Source organism: Urocitellus parryii, chromosome 14 (genome assembly GCF_045843805.1).
Source record: "Urocitellus parryii isolate mUroPar1 chromosome 14, mUroPar1.hap1, whole genome shotgun sequence".
Taxonomy (NCBI): Eukaryota; Metazoa; Chordata; class Mammalia; order Rodentia; family Sciuridae; genus Urocitellus; species Urocitellus parryii.
The window spans coordinates 47,212,199-47,226,393 of NC_135544.1; the positions used below are offsets into that span (position 1 = coordinate 47,212,199).

Genomic DNA, 14,195 nt, shown 5'->3' on the forward strand with positions numbered 1-14,195 from the left:
GAGCAGAGGTCAGCAAGCCATATCTGCATCAATGAGAAAGGACTCCTGTGCATGGCCTAAAGAGTGGCCATGGCCCCAAAGCTAACAGTGCAGGCTCGCAGGCTCGGCCAGGCCAAGAAACAGCAAGCATACGGGAAGGAGATCGTTCGTAATGTAAAATGCTTTCAAGTTCTTTAGGTTCATGGAGAAAGACATTCAAAATGAACTGCAACCCCAATGAGGACATTCCAAAATAATATCAACCTCCTATGCATCCAGGGACCCAGAGAACCACTGAGTTAAAGATCCTGCTGAGCATGCACTTCTGCAAAGAGCAATTCAAATAATCTATGGTAATTGTAAAACAGCCTGAGGCTCACTGGCACCTTTAAATGCCTCAGGGCAAGCTGCTGCAGGTCAACAAAAATGATTCACAAAGATGAGGATGAGCAGCCCCCAGACACACAGAGAATGTGACAGGAGCCTGATTGCTTTCCCCAAGTTAGAAGCTCAAGGAGAAACTTCTTACTCCTTCCTCTGAGATGAGGTTCCTGACCCTCACTTGGGGCCAGGGGTTTGCCTTACAGTTCACACCAAGAAAATAGTCCACCCCCACAGATTTCATCTTAAGTAATGCTACTGAATGTTTAACTCGGGTCAGGCCAAACTTCTTTCATTTATTGGATTTCCAGCACTCTCAAATGCTTTCCACCTTTCTGTAAAAGGGCGACCAGGAGTGCATCCTCAAGAGCATCATAATAGCAGCCTTTCTGCAAATTACTCTGTGCTCTGAAAACACTAACCCATTTATCTTGCATTCCCAATTTGTTTACTGTAAATGGTACAGTCAGCCTTCTGTACCCTGTGTCCCACAACAAAAGATTCAACCAACCACAGATATTTTAAAAAGTCAGAAAGTTCCAAAAAAGCAGAACTTGAATTTGCTGTATGCTGAGCACTATGTTTAATCCCCTTGAGTGAGCTGCTGCCTCAGCATTCTCTGCTGTAGCCTCCCATCATTTCCCACTTCCTCCAGTCTCTCTCCAGGGCTCCTAGTTTGAGCATCACTCACCTGGTGTGTTGTTTGTGTACTGTATAGTTAAGCCTATGAAGGGTCCTACCCTTGATGATGATGTCATCATTCCCTAAGCAATACAATATTAACAACTATATGCAAATTCTACATCTACTAGCTGTCCTGGAACCAATCCCCTGCACATATCTAAGGAGGGCTGTAGACTGTACTATGACAGCCATTAACAGCATTTTTAAAAGAAAGGGAAAATACCCACAAAATCATCATAACCATTGTTTTTTAATTGGCAATCATGCTGTGACAAATGTTACACCTGTTTCTATCTGGCCTAACTCTGCAAATGTTTTTTAGATTTAATTATATTTCATTATGACTTTAAAAATAGTCCCTTCTATTAATGTTATATTTAACTAACAAATGTTAAATAAAACATTGATTTTCCCAGACAGCCACTACCAGTAATTTGACATTCAACCTTCTAATCATTTTACTATGTATATATTTGCCACATGAACTGTGATACTAGTTGCCTTAAAATTTTTCTAATTATATATTATGTCATTAAAAATAACCGCAAAGTATGACATGAGGTTGCTCTATCATAATTTTATTCAGTGCACCTTTTATTGGCCTTCAAGCTGCTTGCAAGAGGATGATATTCTGGAGCTAAAATGATATCTGGGTTTCTTCTATACAGCAGGCACTCTGCTAAACACCATGACAATTACTGGCCTCAGTGATTAGTCCACCTTAAGGCCTCTGCATTGTATGCTGGAATATTCTTACGCTTAATCTCTATGACCAAGGATTTCATGAACTTTCTCAGTTCAGCACTTAGCTCTAAGCAGAATGACATCCAGGTGTCTCCCACCCCTCCCCACCAAGAGTAATACTGGCAAACAGCTGGTGGAAAAATAATTTGAGTTTTAAAGCTCAAATTCTTAAGTCAGTTCAATCTAGTAACATTTTTGGACATGAATTTTTATCACTAGGATTAGCTCCTTCAGGAAACAGGTGGAGTAGTCCATCCTTATCTGTAGACTCCCTTTCTGTGGCTTCAGTTTCTTGTGGTCAACTGCAGATTGAAAATATTAAGTGGAACATTTTGGAAATAAGTCATTTGTAAATTTTAAATTGCATGCTGTTCTGAGTACTGTGATGTAATCTCAAGTCATCCTGCTCCATCCGGCCTAGGATATGAATCATCTGTGTCCAGCACATCCATGCTGTTTACCCAGTTAGTCCTGTAGTAGCAGCCATCTCAGATTCACTTGTCTTACTACTGTGGTATCTCAGCTTTTGTGTGCAAATAATCAATATTTCATTTAATAATGGCCCAAAGCACAAGGCTAGGTATGGTGGCAATTTGTACTAAAAATAAGCCTTTTAAGGAGCTTCCTTTCAGAGGAAAGGCAAACATACAAGGAAAAGGAAAAAAGTATCATAGGCTGAGGCTTCTAAATTCTATTGTAAGAATGAATCACACCATGCAATTGTTAAGAAGGAAAATGAAATAAAATCCCTGCTAGTTTTGCTGTCACACCTCAAACAGTCATGGTGCATGGTAAGGACTTAGTTAAGGTGGAAAAGATATTACATTATTGGTTTCTGTATTGTCTATTATTCCAGGCTTCCACTGGGGTCCTTGGAACATACCCCTGTAGCTTAGGGAGACCAGAGTACTGAATTAGATGTTTTTCATGCTACAATTGAACCCATGCTGTCATGTATTCTAAGCCTTGGCTCTATCCCTGCCCCATTAAGACCCAATGCTGCATTTTTAATTTCAAATTTTCATCAGATTATTGAAGAATCTGATATACTGCATTAATTTACCATAGCAGAGATACAAACCTTTTTTTTCTTAAGTGTTAACTAAACTTAAAGGGTAAACAGAACGAGTCAAGAGTAAAAATAGAAAAGTTATTCCAAAAATCAGATGCAGTGAAAACCGCATTCCTCTTTCAGAAAGAAATACATCAGAGATTCTGCATACAGATTTTTTTTTTTTTGTACTAAAAGATTGGCAGTTTATATTCCACTGTGCTCTGTCAAAAGTACTGCTTCTGGGGAGAATGGTGGGTGGCCTCTTCTCACCAACTTTCCTGCAGAAAAGGGTGGATTTTAAATTAAAGACATCAAAGTGAAACTCGTAAGTTTAAAACATTCTTTTGGTCTGAATATAGAATTGTGAAGGGGCACTCCTCACCTAAAACAGACAAAATTCCATCAAAACTCCAGAGATGTGACAAACAACTGCTTGAGACCAGCATGGTCACCCTCACTGAACTGCTCCTGGACCCCATGTTAACAGGGTGGCACTTCACCCTGCCGCCACAGCAGCAAAGGGCAAACAGGAGGGAAAACTTTAGTCTAGTTTTTAAATATTTGCTTTGCTTTGCCTTAATTTAAAGAGTCTTTCTCTAACAGGAGGAGACAACTGTCTTGTGGGGAAAAAAAATTCCACTTTTATTATCTCTTAATTATAGTGTCGCTGTTCCCAATGTTATACAATAGCAAAGAATTCTGCCGGCACTGCCATCATAAACTATTTTCAGTATGTGTGACTCAGAATAACATCTACTCTCTCACATTTGACATGTGGGTATAAATTTTTAAAACTTTCGATTACAGGCAAGTGTGTAAATCCGTCTACACTGAGTGAACCTCCCTAACCATGCCAGGTGCCACCCAGCTGTCTCTATGACTACTCCTCATGCCCAAAGTATTTGAGACTGACAATTCATACCATCAAGAGGAACTTGCCATCCTGAAAAAGCAGTTCATGTTAAAACACTCCAAATTAGAAACTAATCTCAGGTGGGCAAAATGACAGAAGAATCTATGCTGAAAATGTAAAAATGTGATTAAAATGTTTAAAAATAACTAAGGTGATATGTTCACACAATTTGCCTCTTTGGATTCACTCCTTTCCTACTCCTCTGGTCCCTTTTTCCAAAAGAACCTACTGTTTAACATTGGAGCTATTTCTCCTGATAGTTAATTACCATCATAGACTGAAACAAGGTGCTTCTACCACTGTCACAGTAGATTATAAACATTCTCTGCTGGTTTCCTGCTGTGACACCCCACTACATCTTCCTGATATATGTATTTTTATTTATATTTTTATTGATGATCTCTGTAGTTTAAATGATCATGCTGACATGTTCTTCTTCAATGAAGGTTTTTTTTTTTTCTGTAGCTTTACTGAGGTATTGTCAAATTTAAAAAAAACTACATATAATGTACAATTTGATGTTTAAATATATACATACATCATTAAATAATTACCGATATCAAGATAATTACTATACCTTTCATTTTACATCATTATCAATTTCCTATTTATTTTTGAATCAAAAAATTATTTTTATTTCCTAAGTATCAGCAGTATCTTTTGACCTCCTCTCCACAAAAGGAGCTTAAAGCTCTTTGTTTCCTTTTGGCTCTCTCTCCACCTTTACCTTTCAACTTCTTTCACTGGATTCTTACAGGGAGGAGGACAACATTTATGTTCTATTTTGTAACTATAAGTAAAGTGTTCATATTTCTGAATGCGAACAATGAGCAAAATTCGATTCTTAACATTCTTAAATATTACACTGGAGCAATGGCAATCAAAGGTTTTTTTTTTTTTTTTTTTTAATCTTGGTACTCAGTTTTATTTTCTGGGGTATACCGTTGCTTGTACAGATTTCAAGAAACATATCCTCATTAGTTTCTAAATTTTACATGCACTCAAACATTGAGTTTTAAAAAATGTATATAAAACATGTAAGACATTCAGAAGTTATCAAACATAACACAAGTGTGCATGCACCACCAAATACCTTAAACTATTCATCAGTACAATTTAATTTCTTGTTTCTACTCACTGCATGTTATTCTCCCTGGCAGAGGTAACCTCCATAGGTAATAATTTCTATAAATGAATATTTCTACTAAAACCAGTATTGTTTTGTATGCTTTAGAATGTTATTGCATAAGCATATTATTCTGTTCTTTTTCATTTAACACCATTTGTGAGATTCATTCATGTTGATAGATGGAATGCCAATTCCTTTCTTCTCAATGGTACACAGGGTTCAATTACATGAGCACTACACACAGAATCCGTCCAATCTCCTGTCAAAGGGCTTTCAGGTTGTTCTGAGTTATTATAATGCCATTATGTCTATGCTTCCACTTGTAAAACTAGAAATTTTTTTTTGTGGGGGGCAAATACATACCTATGATAGATTACCTGACACACAAGATAGCTGATTGTTTTTGCTTAAGGCTTATTGATTATTGCCAACTGTTTTCAAAAATGATGAGACCACTAATACATTTGTAGGATAAAAGAGAGCCTACTGCTCTAAATCCTTGCTAACATTTGATATGCTTTCAAATTTTGGCTAAATTCAGCATGTGAAATGACATTTTACTGTGTATTGATCATTAGTATGGATTTGGTTGGATTGAGTATGTCTCCATATATGTATTGATCATCTAAGTTTCCTTTTTTTTTTTTGTGAAAGGCCTGTTTTAAATGTTGCCCATTTTCCTACTGGGTTGTCTTTTTCTAATTAAGGATTTCTTCACAAATATACACTGTAGGTCCTAATCCTTGATTAGAAATATGCTGCAAGTAACTGCTTTCAATCTATGTATAACCTTTCAACTTTTTAGAAGAAAATTTTAAATGAGGCAGTCTTGAACTGGGGGTGTAGTTCAGTGGTAATAGCAAGTGCTTGGCATGTATAAGCCCTGGGTTCAATTCTCAACCCTGCAAAAAAGTCTTTAACATTAAATGTAATTGTATAATAATGTAATTATGCATATAAATGTCTTCCTAGTTTTCTTCTCCTAAATTAAAAAAAAACTATACTCAAAATTCATTAAGTTATTGTTCCACATATTCTTATAAAAATCAGTTTCAAGTAGATTAATCTTAACTTTTTCTACCTTTTACCTTTAATCTACTTGAAACTGATTTTTATGTAAGGTCTAAGAGAATATACACAATACCACTCAGCATCACTTACATAAGCATTTTTGTCACCCTTAATTATCTAAGTTACTTCTCATGCCATAGAACAATTTTTCATAAATACTGGAAATTGTTGCTTCTAACCTTCTCCTTTCCATTCTATTGTCCCATCTATTTCTGTCTTATTACTTGGTAAAATGTCAGCATACTCCAGTGCATTTCTTCCCCTCATTTTCAATACTGTATGTGTATGAAATGTTATTTAGTTAATAGAATATTATTTAGAAGTTTATACTATAAATTACAAATTATAATTGCTTTCTACATAGTATACCCATAAACAAGTTCTTTGGGGGATAGGGGCTGTGTTCATTGTTTAAGTTTTTATGGATATAGAGTCTCAGGTACTCAAGAAGTGCTTAATCCATGTAGAAAACAAATTCATTATTTGCATCTTAGCTTATGTAGCCTATGGTAATAAAAACTAGACAAGCATTTCATTACTGCCACATTTTTACCACTAAAAAATAAAAGTACAATATTATGAATGGTGTTTATCAGCCTGTTCCTCCTGCATGCTGTGTCAGTATAATTGGGGGAGTCACTCTCCGAAGAGGTTGGGGACAGGAAAGTAGCAATTACTGTGTGAGGAGCCCTGGTGTGAGGCCATAAGGAGCTGTGGAAACTCTAGTCCGTCAGGAAATGCCTAACTTGCTTCAGCTAATTCCATTTTTAAAAAGTATTGTATTGGCCAAATAAATGTTCAGGCCCTATTGCTCCTAGTTTAAGACCTATTTATCTAAACGCATGCTACACAGTGACAACACTGCCCCAACCACATAAAGAACGCAGAACCTAAATGTTTTCTAAGTATATTTTCTCATGGAAATTGTTCTTAACAATAATAGCTAAAACCAGATATACTGTAATTCTATACTATAACTTGGCTAAGGCCATTAAGATCTATTTCCTCATCTGTAAAACAGGGATAATAACAATATTTGCTTTATGATTGAAGAGTGTGGAATAAAGCTCTAACAGTGAGTTTAGTCATCATCATGGCCATTTAGATCAATCATATTTTGAGTACATTATTTCTGGTCACTTTCTTGATTTTTACAAGGGACTACCATCAGACTGAGAAAACTAAAAACTTACCAAACTTTCTGACAAAATCCAGAAGATACATTTTGTTTTTTTCAAATATGAGTTTCCAAAGCTTTCCCTTAATGTCAGATTTAATGGGTCTGGTAAATGTATCTGAGTAGATATAGCACTTTCTTTTAATCCTGATTTGTCTTCTGGAGGTATAATGTCTGAGCTGAGAAGATCTTTTAAAAGGCAAAAAATAAGGTGGGTGCTGGTGTTGCACGCCTGTAATCCCAGTCGCATGGGGGATTGAGGCAGGAGGATTTCAAGTTCAATACCAGCCTCAGCAATTTAGAGAGACCCTATTTCAAAACAAAATAAAAAAAAAATACAAGACTGGGGAAATAGCTCAGTGGTAAAGTGCCCATGGGTTCAATTCCCAGTACTAGGGGGCGGGAGGGGGAGAGGTCAAAATGAAACAAGAAAGCCTGCAAAAGTTTAAAATATATTTATATGAAAAATTATGGATGCAGTCTGAAAAACTTGTGTTTAGAATTAATTAAAAATGCATAACACGTCAAATCCTGAGTGGAACAAGTGGTTCCTTCAAGACAAGTCAATCAACACTTAATGGGAAAACAATTTCTCAAGAGGACTTTGACCCAAATCCTTACTTATTAAAAACTTAGAGTAATATCTGTCATCAGAGCACCTTGACATATTTATGTACATGTGTAAATGTAAGTTAGGTCTAGCTCTACTGAACATGCTGAACCCAAATAAATGTTTACAGACTTGACAACAGAATTACAAAAAGTATCATCATGAAGGTGTCTCAAAATTACTTGTAGCTTCTCCAGCAGTCTCGTTTTTTTTTTTTTTTTTTGGCGGGGGGGTGGGGGTGGGGGGGAGGCTGGCTTTGAACTCACAATCTTCCTCTCTCAGCTCAACTCGCTGGGATTATAGGTGTGTGCCATGGCACCCAGCTATTTGTATTGGAAATATAGTATTTTTCATTTTACAGATAGTATTTTTTATCTTTGAACTTAGCTGGAATGTTTGTATTCTCCATTTCTCTGCTTATCAGGCTTATGTTTTTCTTCATGTCACTGAGTATATTTATGATTTTTATAATACCTGTTTTAAGGGCCTTCTCTTCAAAACCCTTCTCTGTCATTTCTGAGACTATTACATTGATTATTTTTTTCTCTCTGTCATACTTTCCCTTTTCTTTGCATTCCTATTAGGTTTTTGTTTGGTGGTTTGTACCAGGGATTAACCCATGGAGGGGCACTTAACCACTAAGACACATCATCAGCCTTTTTTAATATTTTCTTTAGAGACAGGATCTCAGTTTCTTAGGGCCTCGCTAAATTGCTGAGGCTGGCTTTGTTTTTGCAATCCTCCTGCCTCTGCCTCCTGAGCCACTGGGATTATAGGCGTGCACCATCCCAGCCAGCTCTAATAGGTTTTATTTGAATACCAGAGATTATACATTTTCCTTTTTTCCCTAGGCTCTTGGGCATACACACACACACACACACACACACACACACACACATTTTGATGTTGGATTTTCTGCTGATCTGCTGATAAGTAAAATTGTAGACAAACCAAATTCTTAAATTCTTTAGAAGCTTGCCTTTATCTTTTTTGTTATCATGGATCTAGAACAGCCTTTACTCTGGGACTTCTTTAGTTTCATTAATAAAACATTATTATTCATCTTCAGACTACCCAGTCAATGCTCCATATATTACAAAGTCCACTCTGGCTGATGAAAACACAGATTATTCCAGGCCTCTGTGAGCTCTTGAAATTATTCATTTTACAACTGCTTGGTGATTCTTTCCCATGCCTTATCTCCTTTTCCGTTGTGCTCAGATTGATGCTCTAGCCAAGATCTTAGAATTTCTCTTCAGTTCTACAGAGCTCTTCCTTTGTACATTTCTACCTCCAATCTTACTCTACTCCAGTCCCCTCTGCCTCACCAGACTCTGTCTCCTCAAGTCAGCAGACTAACAAGCTGTTTAGATACTTCCTTTCACTAAGAGGGCTAGAAAACTTGCTCCAAGTAGCAGTGGGCTTGCCTCCAGTGTTTCTTCCTCTTCAGGATCAAGAGATCTAACATGCAGAAAACAAGTCTCAGAAGGAAGGTGGGTACTTTAAAAAATGATGGCTAAAACTTCCTAAAGAGTTAAAAAATATATATACAAACAAAACAAAACAACATAAGCCAAAAATCCAAGAACACCAAAAACACCAAACAAGGAAAACAAAGAAAATTACAATACGACAGTTCATAATAAAATTGCTGAAAACCAGAGGCAAAGGAAAAAAAAATTGAAAGCATCCAGAGGCAGGGAACAGCATTAGGTTAGAGGAACAAAGACTGACAGTAAAAAAAAAATTCTAAACTCACTGAATATAAGTTCCCACAATCAAGGCAGGATATAGACTTTTTCAGACTGATAAAACAAGAAAAAATTTCTTGCTGAGAGGCATGGGGGTAAAAGTAAAAATAAATTGCTTTTCAAAGAAAAAAATGTTAATAATGTGCTACTGTGAATTTTACGACACACAAAGAATAAAGAAATGGGAACAGTACATAGGCCAGTAAGGGAGAAATGGAAGAAACCTGATGCAAGGATCTCCAACTACATACCAAGGGTATAACCTGAAGGTGGAACGAGACAGGTTAATGATGTGGTGTAAACCCTACAGCTGGCACTAAGACAACCAGGGTACAGTCAATAAATCAAGGGAAGAAAAACAAAATCACAAAAAATAACTAATCCTAAACAGGAAGGAATGAAAAGGGGAAAAAAGGAACAGATAGAACAAATAGCACAAGAAAATACAGCAAGATGGCAGATTTAAAATCAACTGTACGAGTAAGTACTATATATCTAAGTAGTCAAACATCTAGACAAAGAGTATGAGCTCAGGTAAAAAGCAAGACCCACCAACATGCTATATAAAAGAAGACATTTTAAAAGATAAAACCAGAGATTAAAATTAAAACCTGGGAAAATAGCATAAAAAAGCTAAAAAGAAGTTCAAGTGGCTATATTAAGTTTAGACCAAGTAATCTTCAAAGTAACTCAAACTGTACACTTTAAATTGGCAATTTTTAGTTTATGTAGAATTATTAGAAATCATGCACTTTGCTATATTGGAAAGGTTAAATTATCTGACTACTCTAAAGTGATTTGGAAACCCCAGAAAATCATAACGAAGATCACCAGGAAGAGCCTGAGGAATTAAAGAAGGGTAAAATGTCCAATATCCCTCTAACTCAGAGGTGAAAATTCCTCCAAGGATAAGTTAACTGAAAGGAATAAAGCCTGGAAACTGGAGCCCAGTTGGCAGGGTTTTATCCCGTCTTTGAATTTTGACCTCTGATATGAGACAGGAGACGAGACCAAAACAGCAGAGGCAGGTTTCTTTGAGAAACAGGCAGAATTTCTTTAGCTGCCTGAAAGACAAAAATGTCCCATGACATTTATGATTGTCCTAACCAATCAGAAATTCTCAAAGTAGTTAACTGAGGATTTAAAGGAGTTGTATTGGCAGGAAACTTCCAGTGTGATACAAGGGGTCTGTGATAGCTCAGCTGCCAGGCAACCCTTGGATTTCACGTTCACGTGCATTGGGTTCTCAGGAATCAGAGCCTCCAGCAGAGCAATCCTCTCCAATAATCCTCAGAGATGGCCCAGGAACACAGAACACAAAGAGAACTTCCCTCAGGAGGAAGAGCCTGAGTATGCTGAAATAAGTTAACCAGCCAAGCCAATCCACTGCCAGGAAGTGCATCAATGAGGGATGCTCACATGGGTGACTCTGCTCTCCTTGTCTAGCAGGATGCTGTGCATATTTTGAATCAGTGGGAGCTGTTTTGCTTCCCTTTTTTTTGCCTTTTTTTGAGCTGGCATTTTAAACTGTGTTATTCTGGTTTTTTGTTGTTGTTTTTTGCCTCCAGTACTTTATATGTAGTAGGTACATCAGATATTTCTATATTTTTCATTTAGTTCATAGATTGGCACTCTATTCATACCTAAACTAGAGAGAATATACACAGCCAACCAATTTTATCCTTGGCAATAGAAGCTGCAGCTGGACATAGCATGCTGCAAAGTATATCTGTGGTTATAAATGGAAATTTTTACTATGATTAATGCATTGTTCAAACACAATGTATGTGCATGCTTGAACAAAGAGACGGATATCTAATCCTTTGTTTACCAACAAAATATCCCTTTTTTTGTGAGATCTGTATCTCATTCCTTCTTGAAGGAACTTTCATCTCAATACTGCAATAAAGTAGATGTTGTCAATCAAGGTATTTCATCTGCTTGGTCATACAGATCAGAATCCTGTCCTAAAGGACAGAAGGAAAATTTTCCTCAGTGTCAAAACCGAGTACATGATCTTTCATGTTGCTAATAGCCATATATCCAGCCATGTATAAAATGCCCCATTTGAAAGAATAAAGCTAACATACAAAATTGTATACACATAGAAATGGAGAGGGTGTCCTCATAATTCTTCATCTTCAGGTGTGACCTTTTTCTAAGTTAGATTGACTTGCCATCACTTGCAGCTATGGGAACTCACACAATGTTGTCAGATAAAATTAAGTAGCTTCCTAGGCTAGCGAATAAGATGTTCAGAAAATATGGTGGAGGTACTCCTAAAGAACTTGGAAACACTAAGAAACTTGCTTAATATCACATTGACTGTTAAAAACCACTCCAAGACAATGCTTCCCTTGAATGCAACCTAATAGAATCTGCTAACACCTTAAGTCAAAATGTCCAGTCACAGATTAAAAACAGAGGTACTGTGCATCCCCCTCCATGTTATTCCACATCTGTGTATGCAGAAGAGCAGGGACACCACAGAAGTAAAGTCCTCTCATTTTGAGCACATACATCAGTTTGTCTTAAACTATTCAACTATATCAAATTGTTATTTGACTTTCTGCAATTATTCTGTGTAAACATATTCCATTCCTCCCAAGCTTTAAACATTATCTACCAGATAACACCATTATCTATCAGAAGATAATCACATCTCATACTCCATGGAGAAATTGGGATGGGATTCCTTCAATTTCCCAATGCTACTCATGCCATGCTCTTCTACATCTCACCTGCTCGCCTCATCAAGGCCATCCACTCCACACATGCTTTAGATATGAAATCTCCCCCTTCTCCCTTTGTTCCTGGGACCTTACGTCATTGCTTAATCTGTGTTATAAATCATCTTTTCTTCAACCACTAGAAATGTGAACTCCATGAAGAGAGGGATCTTGTCCATCCTATTATTTTTGGTGCCCAGCATATAGCAGACAGACAGTATTATTTGTTGAAACCATGAAACATAATAAATAAGAGTCTGAGAAATAAGTCTTCTGTAAGAAGTCATCCGTTTCTTGAGTTCTAAACCATTCTGCTTAGAGAAGATCGGTGCTACAGTGGATCTCTGATTTAGGATTAGAGACTTTCTCAAGAACACTTCTCTAAATAAACATTTTATTTATTTATTTCTCTAAATAAACATGATTTTTCTTCATCCATAATTTTATTTCAAACAAATTCACTTCAAAATTTAAGCTAAAGTACATGAAACAAAACAACGAATGAAGCTTACTCTTTTTTCCATCCATATCTGCATGGATTTTCCGAGCCAAGAATCCGCTTTTGTACACAGCAGCATTTGGGTCATGAGGAATGTCCAAGAATGGGTTGGTCGTGCTCCCAATGCGACTGATGGTCTTTGGATGTGTTCCATTGGCCTTCTCATCAGTGCCTTCTGAGGGGGACTTTTTTTTCTCTTCGTCATCTCTAAGAGGGAAAAAACACATAAAGACTGAGCCAAGCAACTACCACAATATTCAAACAAACACAAAAACAGTGTAAACTCCCTTGCTTTCTAACAAGGCCCCTCTTGAAAACAAATCACCATGATAATAGCCATTTATGAAAGGGCCTCCTATGTGAGAGGATTAATGATCATGACAATCTAGTAAGATCAATATAGCATTCTGTAGTACAGATAAGAAAACAATCAGTGAGTCCAAACGTATATACCAGGCTAAGACTCAGTAATTAAAGCAAGAGATGATGAGGGTATAACTGTAAAATTCTAAAGCCTGGGCTCTTCCCACCCACAATGATGCCTAAACCAGTGGGCGCATTTTGACAGGAATCATGATTTCAACTTTTGTATTTCTGCAGGACCTAGCACAGGTTGGCATATAGAAAACAACAAATAATTACAGACTGAGTCCACTGAGTAATATTGAACTATATTTGCCAAATAACCAGGCTAATTCTTAATATCAAAACCCCAGGTGCCTCCTGTCCGTGATTTAGATGGTGCCATGACATCTTACAGGTGCCATTGTTTCAACCACCACATAAGCGTGGGGCACCCTATCAGCCACTGAGAAAACCCCTAATTGCCTCTCTTTTCTGAATCCCTGATCCTACAAGTGCAGCAAGTTTAAACCTGAGACTATAACATATACAAAGCACAGAGGAGGCAGAGAACAATGACCTTATCGGTTAACAAAGAAGAGGGAAGTCAATGAGCTCTGATACACCCCTGGAAAACAAAACACCATTATAAAGGCATTTGCTTTTGCTCAGCTTTTTCTACTTCTAGAGTCACCTGTGGTTTCTTATTAAACTCTGCTTATATATTCTGGTTATTAGGGCTCTATCTGAAGTGTGTGGAGTAAAGATTTGTTCCCAGGATGTAGGCTCCCTGTTTATCTCTCTTATTGTTTCTTTTGCTGAGAAAAAACTTTTTAGTTTGAGTAAGTCCCATTTGTTGATTCTAGTTGTTAACTCTTGCGCTATGGGTGTCCTATTGAGGAATTTGGAGCCTGATCCCACAGTATGTAGATCATAACCAACTTTTTCTTCTATCAGATGCCGTGTCTCTGATTTAATATCAAGCTCCTTGATCCATTTTGAGTTAACTTTTGTGCATGGCGAGAGATAGGGATTCAGATTCATTTTGATGCAAATGGATTTCCAGTTTTCCCAGCACCATTTGTTGAAGATGCTATCCTTCCTCCATTGCATGCTTTTAGCCCCTTTATCA

The 14,195-nt window shown here is 37.1% G+C and overlaps 1 protein-coding gene across 1 annotated transcript in view; it reads right to left on the reverse strand.

The window, feature by feature from the left end:
- Positions 1-14,195, reverse strand: part of Psd3 (pleckstrin and Sec7 domain containing 3) — a 461,162-nt gene that overhangs the window by 74,231 nt on the left and 372,736 nt on the right. Inside the window, exon 11 of the mRNA XM_026395813.2 lies at positions 12,735-12,928. Coding sequence (XP_026251598.2) covers positions 12,735-12,928 — 194 coding nt within the window. The remainder of the gene's footprint in view (positions 1-12,734; positions 12,929-14,195) is intronic.